General features: G+C 42.9%; 1 protein-coding gene across 32 annotated transcripts in view; it reads left to right on the forward strand.

Moving 5' to 3' along the window:
• Positions 1-17989, forward strand: part of rbfox3a (RNA binding fox-1 homolog 3a) — a 1900245-nt gene that overhangs the window by 1749425 nt on the left and 132831 nt on the right. For 30 of the 32 annotated variants that reach the window (XR_011936209.1, XR_011936210.1, XR_011936211.1 and 27 more), the window contains one exon: positions 2296-2436. Coding sequence is in view for 25 of the 32 variants with exons in the window: in XM_072483360.1 (XP_072339461.1) it covers positions 2296-2436 (141 nt within the window). In the remaining 7 variants the exon portion in view is untranslated. The remainder of the gene's footprint in view (positions 1-2295; positions 2437-17989) is intronic. The other 2 variants (XM_072483356.1, XM_072483377.1) reach the window with 1 other exon arrangement.

Genomic DNA, 17989 nt, shown 5'->3' on the forward strand with positions numbered 1-17989 from the left:
TTGAACACAGTTCTACCATCATATGGGGATTTGTGATACTAGGGCCTGAATTTTCATAGGGACAGAGCGGGTCTCTGGCTTATTAACAATGGCACCAGGGGCCCTTGTGCGAAGGTTCTGCCCACTGAACCCAGAACCCATTATTTCCACAAGGGGGTGAGTGGGGATACAGGTGCAGTTTGCACATCTGTGGTTTAAAAAGGCAGCTGTATGTGTTGAAGTGCAGCTGTCTTTAATCTGGTGCAATCTTTGTTAGGGGGAATGTCCAAAACACAACTTGTGGGCTTTCGACTTTTCAAGTGATGTACTAAACCTTCATAAATTGTTTAGAGAGTTAGGGTATCCTTTTAGATAGGTCCAGGGACACCTTTGGAGAGGTCAATTGCCCATTGGGGGAAGTCAAGTGTCCTTTGGGATTGTTAAAAGTAGATAGAAAGTGTGCAAAAAATGATAAATTCATTGGAACTGTCAAGCTAAGAAGACTTTAAATATTCTCGCCTTTAAATTAAAAAAAATATAGATTTTAAGAAAAGAAATCAGTGCTTGCTATTTCACAGCCAGGTGACATAAGTTTCAGGGCTGTCATTATAGGATATGTGCTACATAACTAATTCTAAAACTATCATTGTCACAGTGTCTGTAAGTTCACAATTTGATTGAGAACTCCAAGTGATTATAACATCTTTGATGTGGGGCCATGTATACAAATGCTTGTTTTTATATAGGAGTTGGAGGAATTTAACTGCAGTGAATAGCTTTTTATCAATGAGAGTTGAAAAATAATAATGAAGTCATCAGTAGATACTCAGAACTTTGCTTTATTTCATCTCGCCATTGGGTCCCGAGGTCTGCACATGGTGGATACTGGGTGAGTTGCTATGGAGTGTGTAAAGACAAAGGGTGATGGGTGACAGCTGAGGGCATGCATTGGTTAGCATGAGTTGGCACTAATTTGCATAGGATCCAGAAAGGAAAATAGGGGTGAGTGGGGGGCATGAGGTGGTTATGGTTTGGCTTGGATGGGGTATGGGGGTGTGAGGAGGTGAGGGCTAGAGGGCTGTTATTGTTTCTTTACAGCTGAGACAAAGTGACGGAGCACTGAGATGGGCAGCACCACCTCCTCTCTCTCTCTCTCTCACTCTCTCTCCCCACCCCGCCCAGTGGTAGCTGAAATGTGATTGTGGAAGAGTATGGCAACATGAATCCTGGTCAGATGTTGTAACTGCTTGTGGGCAAACATGGTCCTTGCCTAAAACCGCACTCATAGCAGCATTGTCACATTGTTCTGAAGGTTACAGCTACTGCATAAGTTACAATAAACATGCAGATACCTTCCTCTGCCACCTAATGAAGTGCACTGCATTCTGAAACCTTTTGACACACTACTCAGTTCTAAAAAATGTAATTGCATTAAAGATGACAATTAGTTTATATTACCAGGGGCTGGTTTAGCACAGTGGACTAAACAGCTAGCTTATAATGCAGTACAAGGCCAGCAGCGTGGGTTCAATTCTCGTACCTGCCTCACCAAACAGGCACCGGAATGAGGCGACTAGGGGCTTTTCACAGTAACTTCATTGAAGCCTACTTGTGACAATAAGCGATTATTATTATTATTATTATTATTATTATTATTATTATTATTATTATTATTTTATTATATATAACAATGCTGGGCCCCCGATGCTCTTTTTTTTGTTAAGAAATGTTTTTAACCATGAAGGTAGACCTAGAATTGAACAAAATATTACCTTATTAGATTTGCATTGGTGATGACTGTTGAAAACTCATCAGCACCTCTTCAAGATACAGTGAGAATCTGTTACATCCTCCTACTAATTAGTTTGCCATGATCACAAAATAATGCAACCTATTGGAAAATGGAGCAATTAGTTTCATGTAGTCACAGTGGATGTAAAGGGCCACTTTGTGTGTTTGCATGTAGGCCAGTTCCTAACGTACACTATTTTCATATCTGAATTTGGTTAGCAAGTGATCTATCAATACTCAAATTGTCCTTTGTTGTTTTTCCCCTGGGTAGTACGAAACAATGCACGTTGCAACACTAAGTAGATTGTATTAGAGAAGAGGAGAGGAGAAGGAAAGGGACCGTGACTAATGGGGAAGGCATGCAAATGTGGCTTGTTCAATTTGACAGGCAATTTGGATTCAAAAATGGCTATATTGGGAATGAGAATGCCTCACCTGACCTAAATCTCACTTTCATGTCATGGCTGGCATGCTTTGCATTTTACTTGCCTGTTGTTTTATCATTTCCTTTTGCCGTTCCTCCAGCAGACAGATGAAGCCGCACAGACAGATTCGTCACAGCAGCTACAATCATCAGAGACCACAGAGAAACAGCAGCCCAAAAGGTTACATGTCTCCAACATTCCCTTCCGATTCAGAGACCCTGACCTGCGACAAATGTTTGGGGTAGGTGCATAGCCTTTAATCATAGATGAAGCATGGATCCTGCCTGCCTCAGACATTCTGAGCTCTGACATGTATATTCACACTTGTTCAGCATTCTATCATCGGGTGCATTGGAACTAGACAGCACAATCTTTATTGATTGAATGGTTTACAGATTGGGTGATTGATTGCAATTTTACAGGAGAAAGAGGTGGCAGTAATTTATTGTGGCAGTGTCAGCACACTTCAAAATGGACTTTAATTAGGGAATTTGCTCTTAAATCCAATGTTTCCAATCAAGGGCTTCTAAGACGCTGCATTCTTCAATTTGACAATTATACTAACAATCTGTTGAATTAATATATGACAAAAAACGTTGCTTTTGTAATTTGATGCAGAATCGAACACCCCCATCCGCCAAAGCACTTTCAACTGCATGAGGTTAAGCCAGGTACAATTGTGTGTCCTTTCTCACTTATACCCAGACCCCGTCTCTTAGTAGGCAGTGTTTTAGTTACAAGTCATTGGTTTCATGAAAGTGATAATAGTTGATTGAAGCAGAGAACAGATGCATTCTTTCTGCAAGGAATTTGACTATGGTAATCCGTTACATATTAAATTAAAATGACATATGTTTAAAATCCAGTAATATCAAAAAGAATGACAGTACATGAGTACCAATTGTTTAAAAAAATAAACGAACAGGGCATACAGTTCATTTGAATTAAATGCTCTAAATTTCTAATTAAATGATTCTTCCAGAGAATGAAAATTAGGTCGCAGTATCACATGACCATGTATTTATATTATTATAAGTGCATTCAGTGTGATTGTAGTATAAGACTTCCTCTTTCCACAAGTAGGCAGACCTTCAACTGAGGACACAACATTTTTAAATCTTCTCATGAACTGCTCATGGTAGTTTACCTCACCCAGAGGTCAGATGGCTGCCAACTGCACTAAATTATTTATAAACTTAAAGCCAGACTTCGTGTTTGTCCTTTCCCAATGGGACCTAATAACAACACATTATATTGAATCTGGAGATTATGAGATGTATTTTCCTCTGGGTATTAATTTGAATTAAAAAAGTGGATGACAATAAACAAGACTGGTAGTTTGTGCTACTAGACCTTTTCTTCCATCATTATAGTTACTTTGAGTCTTGCTCATAAGCCTGGGATGAGTATTAGTAAATTAATGAAAAAGTAATGTGCTTGTTAAGGGCTCTGAAACCTGTGCTGCGAATATTCTGAAGAACTGAGAAGCAGCTGGTGTGCTAGGAAACTGAATGATACCAAAGGATGACAAGTGCCCTGGATCCAATGGTCTGAAGACTCGGCTCTTTAATGATGTGGCTCCAAAGATGGTGGATGCATTGGTTGTGATCTTCTGAACTTCCCTAGATTCTGGGAATGTCCCAGTGGATTGGAAAACTGCAAATGAAACACCCCCATTCAAGAAAGAACAGAGACAGAAAGCAAAAAACTATACGCCAATTAGCCTAACTTCTGTTATTGGGAAACAGCTGGAATCCATTATTAAGAAAGTAGTAGCAGGACATTTAAAAACTCATAGTGCAATCAAACAGAGTGAAATTATATGTGACAAATTTATTAGCATTCTTTGAGGATGTAACATGCAGGGTGTATAAAGAAGAACCAGTAGATGTAGTGTATTTGGATTTCTAAAAGCCATTTGATAAGGTGCTGCATTTAAGCTGACTATATAAGCACAAGTGGCTGGGGATGTTATATTAGCATGGATAGAGGATTGGCTAATTAACAGAAAATAAAGTCGGGATAAATGGGTCATTTTCAAAATAGCAAACTGTAACTAATGGGTTGCCACAGGAATTTTAACTATTTACAATACTGGGGCTTTAAATATTATTATTTATTGAGCTTTGGTGTAAGGATGGAGCATAAACGTAGGGAAGTCTTTTTATAAATGTACAGGGCATTGGTGAAACTGTGCCTAGAGCACTGAATACAGTTTTGACCTTCTTATTTTGGAGGGATATAATTGAATTGTAGGAAGTTCAGAGAAGGTTCCCTGGGTTGCTTCCTGGAATGAAGGAGTTGTCTTATGAAGTAAGGTTTATCAGTTTAGCCTAATAGTCACTGGAGTTTATAAGAATGAGAGGTAATCTTATTGAAACATATGAGGGCTGGATTTTCAGTGAGTCGAAATGACTTGGGAGCCCTTTAAAAATGGTGGCTGGATCCCAATCCCACGACTTCTGACCCCATTCTCAGGGTGTTTGATTTTCAGGGGTGCCTTTTCAGGGTGGTGGCTGGTTAAGGTCAAAAAACTGCGCCTTTCACTCCTGACCTGGCTGGCTACATTGTGGAGATAGCCTTGTGCTAGTCCTCGCTAATTGTCATGCAGTCAGGCAAAGTATTTACCCCTGCCCCCACCCAAAACAATTCTTATGGCCCCTCCTGACCCCTATGCAAAGCTGTGGCACTTCAATGGCCATTGGCCCACTATACAAAATACCCTATGGTGACAGGAGAATCATCTGTCTTCGGATTTGAGAAAACTTGATGGTACGTCTGGGTGAAAGAACTGATAATCTTCCTCGTCCATAATTACCTTGTGATATGCCCTTTGAGTATTATATAGTTAAGGCATGAGTTATTCAGCAATTGTGCACAATTAGTGCACATGAACATGTGAATGTATGATTAATATGGTGCCTAACAATTGGTTTATTCAGTCATCTGCGCATCTCTTCAATTTCCTCATTCAACACCTTTTAAATCCTGTCTCTCAATTCATTGAACAAATCTGTTTTCATGTGTTGTTAATGGGATCTCCTGGGAGGGTGAACGCCTTGTCTTGTCCTCCAATTGAGAGCCAATTTTTCCCATAACCATGAGAACAATAAGGATTAACATCCAGTAAATGGACAGTTTTAAAATTCAGACATTTCTCAATTATAACAAGGATGCTCGTAATTCAAAGTTATCCTTCAGAAGTCATTATTTTGTTTTATTATGGCAGATTTACTCTATTTTAATGCGGTTAATTCTAAGCCACCAGTAGGGAATTTGAACTAAATAATGTACTAAATTCTACATTTTTTATAAAACAATTCAATTAGAAGGTTTGCACATTGTGGTAGTACAGTAGTTATGTTGCCAGACGAGTAATCCAGAAGCCTTTTTTAAATTCATCCTTGGGATATGGGCTTTGCTGGTTGGACCAGATTTTATTATCCATCCCTCTTGAGAAGGTGGTGGTGAGCTGTCTTCTTGAACGGCTGCACCGCATGTGGTGTAGGTACACCCACAGTGCTGTTAGGGAGGGAATTCCAGGATTTTACCCAGCAACAATGGCCTGGATGAGTTAAAATCTCTCACAAGAAATCGGGGAATTAAAATTCTGTTAATTAAATAAAATCTGAAATAAAAAGCTAATATCGGTAATAGTGACCATGAAACGATTGCGCTATCATAAAAAAAAAACAATGGCTCACTGTGATCCATTAGGGAAGGAAATCTGACATTCTTATCGAACTCAAATGCGACTCCAAACCCAAAGCAATGTTGCTGACACTTAACTGGCCTCTGAAATGATGAAGCATATCCCTGCATTGTATCAAACCGCTACTTACAAAAAACCCAGACACACCACCAAGTTTCCATCTCGGCTTTGGGCACAATGAAGGCAACCCCAGCCCAGCCAATCCTGCAAAGTCCTCCTCACTAACTGAATGTACTCTGGGTGGAGGATTGGTCACCCTGGTGAGAGTACCAACCTGCGAAATGCGATAGATTCAGATCTGACGTAGCAGCTGAAAGCTGGACATCGAGGAGGTTCTATGGACCATCAATCTGAAAACTCATGGCCCGACAAATCCCTGGTTCTACCATTATCACGAAGTTTGATTCAATAAAGAGTGTAGGGACCATGTCAAGAGCAGGAGCAGCACCAGGCACACCTAAAAATGAGGTGCCAACCTGGTGAAGCGCCAATACAGAATATATGCATGTCGACGAGTGGAAAAAGCCTGTACTAGATAGAAATAAATGATCTCACAGTCTGCGAATAAAATCAAAGCTCTGATATCCTGCTGCTCTCAACATGGAATTGGGATGAGCTATTAAATAACCAGCTGGCCGAGGAAGATCTGTGGACATTTTAATTCAATAAAGGCAGAGTCCACCATTTGAGTATTGACGTTTGCAACCATCTTTAGCCAGAGGTGCTGTGTGGATGATCCATCTCAACAGCCTCCTGAGGTCACTGCCATCCCTGAAGCCTTCGGTGAAATTGGTTCACTCCACATGATGTCAGGAAATGGCTGAGTGCCTTGCATACAGCAAAGGCTGTGAGCCCTGATAATATCCCATCTGCAAGGCCAAAGACGTTTTCTCCTGAACTAGCTGCATCTCCAGCCAAGCTGTCCAGTTCAACTATAACCTGACAAAGTGGAAAATTGCCCAATATGTCCTGTGTCCAAGAAGCAGGACAAATCCAATCCAGCCATCAGCCAATTGCCCACCCTATCAGTCTACGTTCAATCATAAACAAATTGATGGAAGGTGCCTACAACAGTGGTATCAAGCAACACTTATTCACTTGCTCGCTGATACTCAGTTTAGGTTCCCACAGGGGTAGCACGGTGGCGCAGTGGTTAGCACTGCTGCCTCACGGTGCCGAGGTCCCAGGTTCGATCCCGGCTCTGGGTCCATGTGGAGTTTGCACATTCTACCTGTGTTTGCGTGGGTTTTGACCCGCAACCCAAAAAAGATGTGCAGGGTAGGTGGATTGGCCACGCTAAATTGCCCCTTAATTGGAAGAAAATGAATTGGGTACTCTAAATTTTTTTTTTTTAAGTTTAGGTTCCCACAGGACCATTCACGCCAGACATGCAGCCTTGGTCTGAACATGGACAAAAGAGCTGAATTCTAGGAGTGTGGTGAGATTGGCTGCCCTTGACACCAGGGCAGTATGGCGTCAAGTATGGCATCAAGATGTCCTTGTAAAATTGAAATAAATGGTAATCGGGGGAGTTCTTCACTAACTGGATTGGTGGCTGAAAGAAAGAAAGATGTTTGTGGTTGCTGTATTGCTGGAGGCTGATCACCTCAGCCGAGGACTTTGCTGACAAAGTCCCCCAGGGTAGTGTCCTAGGCTCAACCATCTTTGACTTTTTCATCAATGACCTTCCCTTTAGCATAAGGTGAGAAGTGAGGGTGTTTGCTAATATTCTACAGAGTTCAGTTCCATTCACAATGCCTTGAAAATGAAGTAATCCATGTTGATAGGCAGCAAGACTTGCTGCTGATAAGTAGTAAGTAACATTTGCATCACATAAGTGCCAGGAAATGTCCATTTTAATAGGAGGGATTCTAACTATTTCCCCTTGAAGTTCAACAGCACTATCATAAAATTCCCCCAGCACAATTGACCAGAACTTTAACTGGGCCAGTGAAGTAACAATTGTGGCTGCAAGAGAAGTTCAAAGGCTTGGTATCCTTTGACAGGTGACTCACCCTCATATTACCCAAAGCCTTTCCACCATCAACACTGCAAAGTCCTCTTTATTCGCATCAAGGGGTTTGTGCCGCAGACTAGTCAAGCAATAGACTGACATAGCCATACTCACCAATTATACCGTATAGCCAATGTTCCAGACACTTCTATCACCATTCCTGGGTATGCCCTGTTTCACCATCAGGAATGACCCAGCAGAGATGGCGACACATTGGTATACAGTCTGAAGGGAGTCCTGGGAGTCCTTAACATCGACTTCAGAACTCATGATATTTCAAGACATAAGGTCAAACATGGACAAGGAACCCTCCTGTTGATTACCAACTACTGCCCTCCCTCAGCTGATGAATCATTGCTCCTCTGTGTTGAATACCACTTGGAAGAAGTACTAACGATAGGAACGACGTGGATGTACTCTGGATGGGGGACTTCAATGTCCATCAGCAAAAGTGACTCAGTAGCGCCACTACTGACTGAACTGGTCAAGGGTATACCCAAAAGAACAAATCTGCCAGATTGGGCTTCCAGCACATTGCGAGGAAACCAACATGAGGAAAAACTACACCGGCAAACCGTGACTGCAGTGTGTACGATGAACAACTCTCCAATCAACTTCCCAAGACTTCTTCGACAGCATCTTCAGAACTCTACCAGTGGACACATGGGTGCACCACCAGCAGCAACTTCCTCCCAAAGACACACACCATCTTAACTTGGAAATATAATTATTATTCCTTCATCTTTTCTGGGTCCAAATCCCGGAATTCCCTCCCAAATGTGGATGTACCTTCACCAGATGGATTGTAATGGTTGAGGAAGGCAGCTTACCATCACTTTCTGAAGAGAACAAGGGCTACAGAATAAATCCTGCCCTTGCCAGGGATGTTTACAGCCCATGAGCAAATTTTTTAAAAAGTTGAATAAATTAACTTTGAATGAAGACTAATGTTCTATCATACCCATATCAGGTCACAAGGCACTTTTATCAGTTTGTTTAAGGTTGTAATGTATATGCCTATAATTTCCATATCTGTCCTTTGTTGGCACTTCATATTAATATTGTAGTTTTGCCAATTTTTTTCATCTTGTGTAAGTTCTCACTGTTAACAGCACTGCACCATCTCGTACATGCCATCATTAAATCTGGTTTTATGAAGTGAATACAGAGCTATAACTACAAAAATTGAACTTGCTTGCACATTCCACTGTTAAGTGGCAATTTAGATTCTTGAAGTGTATAAAAGCAGCCTTATTATTAGTGTCATTAAAGCATGATTATAATGCATTGTGATTGGCTGGTTTTCTGTCATTCCGTGATCAAATTCTGGTTTCATAAAATCAACCACAAAAAGAGTCATTTTGATTGGCGGATGTTAAAATTGAGCAAAATTGGCATTAAAAAATGACCACATAACAAAGTGAAAATGATCTTTCACAGAGTGGTAACCATTTTTGCAGTTGTGCAGGATTTTTTTGATGGAAAGAATCCTACTGAATAAAGAAGAAAAATCTCTATTGCCTACCATTTCAAGTATTGGCCCAGATTTTACTTTCTGCATGAAATGTGACTTGTCCTCGCACATTATCTGGTACTGATCCCTAATGAATTTCTGGTGTCAGCTTTGTTGAAGGGAACTCGCCATTAAAGTGTGTTGCTAACTTTTGGTTGGTTCAATTGGCTCTGTTTTATAATCTTTGCTCTCGAGTCGCCAGGTATCTTTATGATACCGCCACGAGGTTCAAGTTCAAGTAATGATCAATAACTCAATATACCAATTAGTAAGGTTCAAATCAAAGCACATTTATTATACACAGTAATCGCTACTCATGCATAAATTCTACTTCTAAGTTACTTCTACAACTAACAGGCCTATACTTGGCTTCGGACTGGCCCACCAGGTCAGGGGAACAAATGGCCTTTCGTTCGGGTTCTGAGTCTGCGGGATTCAAAGTTGGTACGGACTGGTAGCTAGGAGCGCCTATCTCGTAGCGAGCGTTGACTTAAGACTTACTGGATCTTGGCGGTAGCTGAACCGGTCACTGTCAAGGGTTGGTTCGCATTGCTGAGTGACCCGGTCAAGAAGAACAATTTGAACTTGGGGGCTTAACTTTGTAGTCCCCAGGGGCTTCCCACCTTTCGGGGCGGACCCTGTACCTGGTTCCAAGTGATTGGACTTCGTTTCAATCGCTTGGTTCGATTTCTCCAATACTGGAGCGGTTCCCTGATCGATGGGCGGTCTTGAGGTCTCTTTTGTGTTGGTTCCTGCCGCCGCCGAGGAGTCTGGCTTGGCTTTGTCTATCCCAAATATTTCGATTGTTCCCGGGGATCGCTCATTAGTCATGATATTCAGGTAAACATCATACACATACATACTGATGGACAGATCAACGGACCAATCAACACACACAACACGACAGCCAATCACAGGCAAGAGCATACACAGTACAAAACAGGGAACACAACACTTCCTGGGCACTCGAGCAGGAGACGGCTCAGGGCACAGAGCTCATTGCAGGCCACTCAGACATCCACCATGTGCTGAGTGCCACTACAAGATAGAATTAGGAATAGGTCCACAGAACCAAGGGTCATGATCGAACCTCAGTAAACAGTTTACCAGTGTAAATAGATGTTTGAAATAAAACTGCGTTGTACCATTCACAACCGTGTTGGTTCATCTGTGTGGCAGAGCACCCAACACTTCAATTAGTATGTAGATAGCTGCTACATTATTATGCAGATGGCTGCTTGTATAGATGCTGTCTGGGCTTTTGCAGAGCTTAATACACAGTAAACTTACACCTGCTAGTTTCTGCCTCTGTTGACTGAATTTCCCTTTAGCCTTTGCTGTTCTCCATTTTACGTCGGGAGTTGGCCAACCCAGGTGGCTACAAGTGTTAAAAGAATTAAGGTGCCCTTGTTGGTTTCCTACACCTGCAACAACATTAAGAGCCCAGCAATATTACAAAATATGATCATAGAGCTGCCTCTACTTGTAAATTGAAATTCCAGTAATAAGGAAAATAATGTAACTTGTCCTTTTCTGCATTAAAGTTGTCATTTCAAGTTACTTTTGCATTTTTATCACCTGGCAATTCTGGTAGCCTGGTATGTACGGACCAGAGTTAAATCCAGCACTTCTGAGATGGGAATTGCGATAGAAGGCATCGCATCATCATCATCACTACTTCATTCTAAAATACCCACAAATGCTTGAGTAAGTGGTTTTATTTATGACAGAAGTGACACCAGAAAGTTCACTGGCCATAAAATGGGCCAAAAAGCAGATAGTCTTGTTAGGAACTTCTTCCCTTAATATTCAGTGGCATTACTATTGCTGAATTCCCCACTATCAACATCCTCAGGTTACTATTGACTAGAAACTGAACCAGACCACTTATATTAACTCTGTGGTTACAAGAGTAGATCAGTGACTGGGAATTCTGCAGAGAGTCAATTCCTGACTCCTGTTCACCATCTATAGGGTACAAGTCTTGAGTGTGATGGAATATGTTCTGCTTGCCTGGATGAGTGCAGCTCCAACAACATCATCCAGGACAAAGCAGCCTGCTTGATTAGCATCCCATCCACCGCTTTAAGCATTCACTTTGTCCATCACCAACGCACATTGTGTAGAGTCTACAAAATGTAATGCTGCAACTCACCAAGGCTCCTTCAACAGCACCTTCCAAACCCATGACCTCTACCACCTAGAAGGACAAGAGTAGCAGATGCATGGGGACATCACACCTGTATGTTCCCCTCCAAGCCACACACCATCCTGACTCAGAATTATATCATCGTTCCTTCATTGCCGCTGGGGTAAAACCGTTAAACACCCTGCCTAACAGCGCTGTGGGGGGTGTACCTACTCTACAGGGACTCCAGTAGTTCAAGAAGGCAGCTCACCACCACCTTCTTAAAGGAAATTGGGGGTGGGCAATAAACACTGGCCTAGCCAGTGACACCCACATCCCATGAATGAATTAAAAATAGGACTGTCGCATATTGTAGCCATATTTTTGGGATAGTTAAGTCTTCTCCATGCATTGGAGCCTGTACAGCATCAAAGAGTGAGTAGCTCACACATTCTCTTGAGGAGAACATCATTTGAAAACTACAAAGTTCCATATTTATCCATGAGAAATCTGTGAATTCTCAGAGAAAGAAATTCTCAGAGAAATAGCCATCCCTTTTTGAGTTAATGGATATTCATTACCATTGGTAAATGGAAAAGATTAAATTCAAATATATGCAAATTCTTGTACTTTCAATTACAAAGTGTATGTACTTCAGTGGACTGTCATTAGTCTTTTTCTACTCCCAGGAACCAGCGGGATTACATTTGTGAGATACCTGTCCTTGCTACAGGTATAACTGGCCAAGTCCAATCTTACAAAACAGGAATAATTTGATTTGAAGTTTATGGAAACATAGGCACCTTTTTTCTGAACCACCATCGCGCAATCTAAATTTTTATAAACAAGTTCAGATATATGAAGATTCCTAGTGGTTCAGTTCAAAAATAATGTTGTCTTATCATGTTTATGAGCATGCAGAAGTAGCTTTAAATGACAGGTTTGATGCAGAGAGGGGCCTGCTATGTTATTTAAAGGAGCGGTGTGTTCATAAAGCGACGTTTGGCAAACCTCTTTTCCACCTATTTACAAATAGGATGATAACAGCGGAAGTCATGTCAAAACGCCTCATTTCAGTGATACTGTACCATATTTCATTTTAATGTTGAGGTATCCAAGACAATCTAATAGGAGTCATTGCATTCAAAGTGTGGAATAGGAAAAATGTTGAAGTGCTTCTGAGCGATATGAAAGTGGCATCTATAAATGCAGGGTTTATTTTTTCGTAATCAAGTTTGAAGCAAATAAGAGAGGTTTGTCAAACACATTTTTACATAGGCAGTTCCAAGGGTAACATCTGGCACCGAGTTTGCTCTTGAACATCTGTGCACTTTTACTTTCACATAGCCTGTTTCTGTGTTGCAAGTTCTATGTGTCCTAACTCTGCTATGGTGGTGTTGCCTGGGTTTCGGCACAGCTAAACTAACAAACGCATCGAGCATCACATTCCACGGAATTGAGTCAGTGATAGAGCTGAATAAATTGCGACTGATTTTAACCTAACCCGCCAGGAATCCCCTGGGATGGGTTGGAACACTGCCTTTACACCCCATCCACTTATCACTGTCATCTGACTTCAAAGAAGAGTAAAATCAGGCAAGAAGCAACAGCAGCATTGCACCCAATCCCATCAGCAGTGGGTTCAAATTCAAATTGCTCTGAATATGTCTGTAGAAGCTGATAATGGTCATTGAATAAATCAATGCACAGAATTTCACCCTGAAACACTTCTCTGAACTGGGTAGATGTAGAGACTACAAATACTCTTGGAACGCATTTCTAACTTTTATAAACAGTTACTTCAGAATGACTTAAAATTGACTGAAGTAACTTTAATATTTGACTTATTTCGACACAGTATTATAATTATTGGTTTTAAAATAAATATTTCACCAGCCTGTCTGAAAGTGCTATTAACTGAAAATACTGCATAAGATTAAATGTGTGGAATATGATAAATCATATTCACTGCTGCAGTAACACTGAAGAGTAAGCTGTCAGTTAGCAGTAAAATTATTTCAGGGAAACATAAACAGTGTTTTATATTTCAGTAACTATTGCTACATATTTCCAGCTACGATAGGATTTGTCATAAAATATCAATTGCATTAAAGTAACAGCCAATATGACCCTGCAGCTTGGCCAGATGAATAAATTAATTCAGAAACATTCCTGCCTTAAACCAAATATCATTAAACTTGCTATTATTTTTGAACCCTCGGCATCTGAATAATGTGTCTTAAAATATAAGAAAATAAAACTTTGCAGTTTGATCTATCCCTGCGGCACAATTTTTTTATTTTTACACAGAGCAATGTAGCTCAATATTGCCATAATCGCCAACTAATGTCTGACTGAAACTCTTTGAATGCTTGGAGGTACTTCACCACAGATACATAGATCTGTACCTGCATCCTTCCAGCAATCCAGAATTTACAGTGCAGAAGGAGGCCATTTGGCCCATCGAGTCTGCACCGACCCTTGGAAAGAGCACCCCACTCAAGTCCACCCCATCCCCTTAACCCAGTAATCCCAATTAACCTTTTCTGGACACTAAGGACAATTTAGCATGGCCAATCCACCTAACCCACACATCTTTGGACTGTGGGTGGAAACCGGATCACACATAGGGAGAACGTGCAGACTCCACACAGACAGTGACCCAAGCCGGGAATTGAACCTGGGACCCTGGAGCTGTGAAGAAACTGTGCTAACCACTGTGCTACCGTGCTGCCCCACTTACTGTTTCAATCCCCACTTACTGTTCTCCAACCAGCATTCAAGGTCTCCCAGAATAAAAATGGGAGGAGGCGTAAGACAGACTTTTGATTCATCGTCCCCCATTCTGCATTATCGCACAAAGTCCAAATCTTTTCAATCCAGCAATGATTAACCCCAGCTGATTTAGGATTCCATGCTCCCTTCCAGAACATTCATGAGAGAATGTGTTGCGCGATTGAGCTTCCTTTAAGGTGCCATCTACACTGCATTTGCATCAAACCACACCTGGAGCACTGCAGTGGCCGACAGTCCACATTTGGAGAAGTGCATGCAAGCGCAAAGCAAAAGATATAACCATGCCCCACTGCGAATGTGTCTTCATGTTGTACTGTGTGCACAAGTGCTGTAAAAACAGAAACAACTTCCCCTCACCTGTAACTCTGGGGATTAGGGTGAAACAATACTTGCATGGAGGAGGAGGCAGTGTGCACAAGGATGGTATCTATGGCTGTTTGCCATTTATTTTGGCTTTTGCATCCAGGCTAACTGGACGTGGAAGACCACATTAATCTGCTCCATTCTGCAGTGATATCATGTTTGTGTTTTAGTTCACCGGTTGACCACTAGGAGTCTCACTAGTATACAAGTGAATGTTAGAGTCAGGTGACCCCTCAGACTGGCGGGAGGGAGATGGAGAGAGGTTGCTCGTGCTTGATCTTACTCGTATTCATCGGTTGTGTGATGATTGATATCTGTATACACGTGTACCTTTAATGCGTAGGCCCTTTAAGACCGGGTTTGGAACCCTGGGGGACTCCGCCTCCGGCTCCGCCCCCAGGAAGCTGTATATAAGGTTACGTTCAGTAGGCAGCGTGCAGTGAGCATACTTCTCGGCAACTGTCTGGTTCTGTGATAATTAAAACCTTTAAATTATCAATCTTCCTCCTGAGTCATAATTGAGGGTATCTCAGGTTGTTTTGTATATTATTTACCAACAGTTAATGTTCATAAATTGTTTGTAGCTTTAGCTACAAGTGTTCTTCTAATATAAATCAGGCCATCCGACAAGAACATTACACATCCCTTTCTGGACCAGACAGTTTGCCCCACCACCTGTGCAGGAAGGGAGTATTCCAGCATATATCTCTGCTGGATTTTCGCAGCTATCTTTGAGATAGCTAAGCTTTCCTCCTCCTTATACAGCTGACGTCTCTCCTGTGCTTAAGTGTCTGGAGCCATACGGTGGTTATTTAGGTCTAAACCATATGAATAGCAATATTGTGCCACACTTGAAGGACAAGCAACATCCCTTTAAATGCTTCTGACTGAGCGAGTTTTGCAACCGATAGCCAGTTAGCTTTCAGGTCTGACACCCATAGATAAATGAATGATAAGAGCTGTGAATGCGAAATTTGGTGTGGCCAAACCCCTGTGCCATCATCAAAGTTCCACTTATATTCTGGTTATTGGAAAATCAGCGGCAGGATTCTCCGACCCCACGCTGGGTCGGAGAATCGCCGGGGGCTGGCGTGAATCCCGCCCCCGCCTTGTCTCGAATTCTCCGGCACCGGATATTCGGCGGGGGCCGGAAAATGCGGCGCCGGTCGGCGGGCCCACCCCCGGCGATTCTCCGGCCCGCGATGGGCCGAAGTCTCCCCCGCTGTCAATCCTCTCCCGCCGGCGTGAATTAAACCACCTACCTTACCGGCAGGAGCAGGCGGCGGGGGCGCGGGGCGATCTGGCCCCGGGGGTGCCCCCACGGTGGCCTGGCCTGCGATCGGGGCCCACCGATCCGTGGGCGGGCCTGTGCTGTGGGGGCACTCTTTTCCTTCCGCCTTCGCCATGGTCTTCACCATGGCGGAGGCGGAAGAGACCCCCCTCCCCTGCGCATGCGCGGGGATGACGTCAGCAGCCGCTGATGCTCCCGCGCGTGCGTGGACTTACGCAAGCTGGCGAAGTCCTTTCAGCCCTGTCTGGCATGGCGCCAAAGGCCTTCCACGCCAGCCGGTGGAGCGGAAACCACTCCGGCGTGGGCCTAGCCCCTCAAGGTGAGGGCTTGGCCCCTAAAGGTGCGGAGACTTCCGCACCTTTGGGGTGGCCCAACACCGGAGTGGTTCCTGCCACTCCATCATGCCAGGACCCCCCGCCCCACTGTGTAGGGGAGAATCCCGCCCCAGGTCTTATATCTTCATTTCATGGAATCATGTGGAAATAATGACACAGTTTGATGCATCAGCTTAATGTATCATTTCAATATAATTAAACGTAACAGTTCGGTAAAATATAAATAAGGGTTTATTGATTTTAAATTTCAATATATGGCATTGTTTTATTCATTGGAAAATGCTCATCAGAAATTAATGCATTTCAGTTTCAGTTAAATAACCGAATATTAAAAACATTTATTAAGCTAACTGGGAATCTCAAGTGACTCCATGAGCCATAGTGCTGCAGAACATGAATGCGAACTGTCGACCATTGATTCAGATTAATAATTTCCAGCTGATCCATGAGTATACCAAATCATGCCTATTATGGACAAGCACTGAATGGAAGCAATACGTTTGCACAAAGGAGGAGGTGGGCAGTTACTGAGGCTGCTGTTATCTTTCTTCCTGTGTGCAGTTAAAGAGTGGTCTCGTCAATGGGTTAGGACCAGATTCTTGTGCTGGTCCCGATAGATGTCTCGTACAGAGAGACCTCAGAGAAACAGGCACCTTGCAGAAGCGGATTCAGGGGGCCAAAACAAGTGTGGTTCAATATCACAAAGAAGCACAGAAATATAGGTGACTGTTAGAATGCCTATACATTTCACAACACTGCGACAACGAATGAACGGACATCACGCGACAATCACCAGGCAGGAATGTTCCCTTCCAGTCAGGGAACACTTCAGCAGTCAAGGGCATTCAGCCTCTGATCTCCGGGTAAGCGGTCTCCAAGGCGGCATTCAGAACGCGCGACAACGCAGAATCGCCGATCAGAAGCTTATAGCCAAGTTCCGCACACATGAGTGAGGCCTCAACCAGGACCTGGGATTCATGTCGCATTACATTCATCCCCCACCATCTGGCCTGCGAAATCCTACCGACTGTCCTGGCTTGACACATTCACACCTCTTTAACCTGGGGTTACCCCATCTCTGGATCTGTAAAGATTTAATCACCTGCTAATGGTCGCATTCCAAGCATTGTCTGGCATCTTTGAATCTGTCTATATATGTGTTTCTGGAACATACCTCTTCATTCACCTGAGGAAGAAGCAGCGCTCCGAAAGCTAGTGACATCGAAACAAACCTGTTGGACTTTAACCTGGTGTTGTAAGACTTCGTACTGTGCTCACCCCAGTCCAACGCCGGCATCTCCACATCATACACTTCACTGCAGCTCTCCAACTGACTAAAAGTTATCATAGTTATCATAGAATTTACAGTGCAGAAGGAGGCCATTCGGCCCATCGAGTCTGCACCGGCTCTTGGAAAGAGCACCCTACCCAAGGTCAACACCTCCACCCTATCCCCATAACCCAGTAACCCCACCCAACACTAAGGGCAATTTTGGTCACTAAGGGTAATTTATCATGGCCAATCCACCTAACCTGCACATCTTTGGACTGTGGGAGGAAACCGGAGCACCCGGAGGAAACCCACGCACACACGGGGAGGATGTGCAGCCTTCGCACAGACAGTGACCCAAGCCGGAATCGA

This window comes from Scyliorhinus torazame, chromosome 18, assembly GCF_047496885.1.
Source record: "Scyliorhinus torazame isolate Kashiwa2021f chromosome 18, sScyTor2.1, whole genome shotgun sequence".
Classification (NCBI taxonomy): domain Eukaryota; kingdom Metazoa; phylum Chordata; class Chondrichthyes; order Carcharhiniformes; family Scyliorhinidae; genus Scyliorhinus; species Scyliorhinus torazame.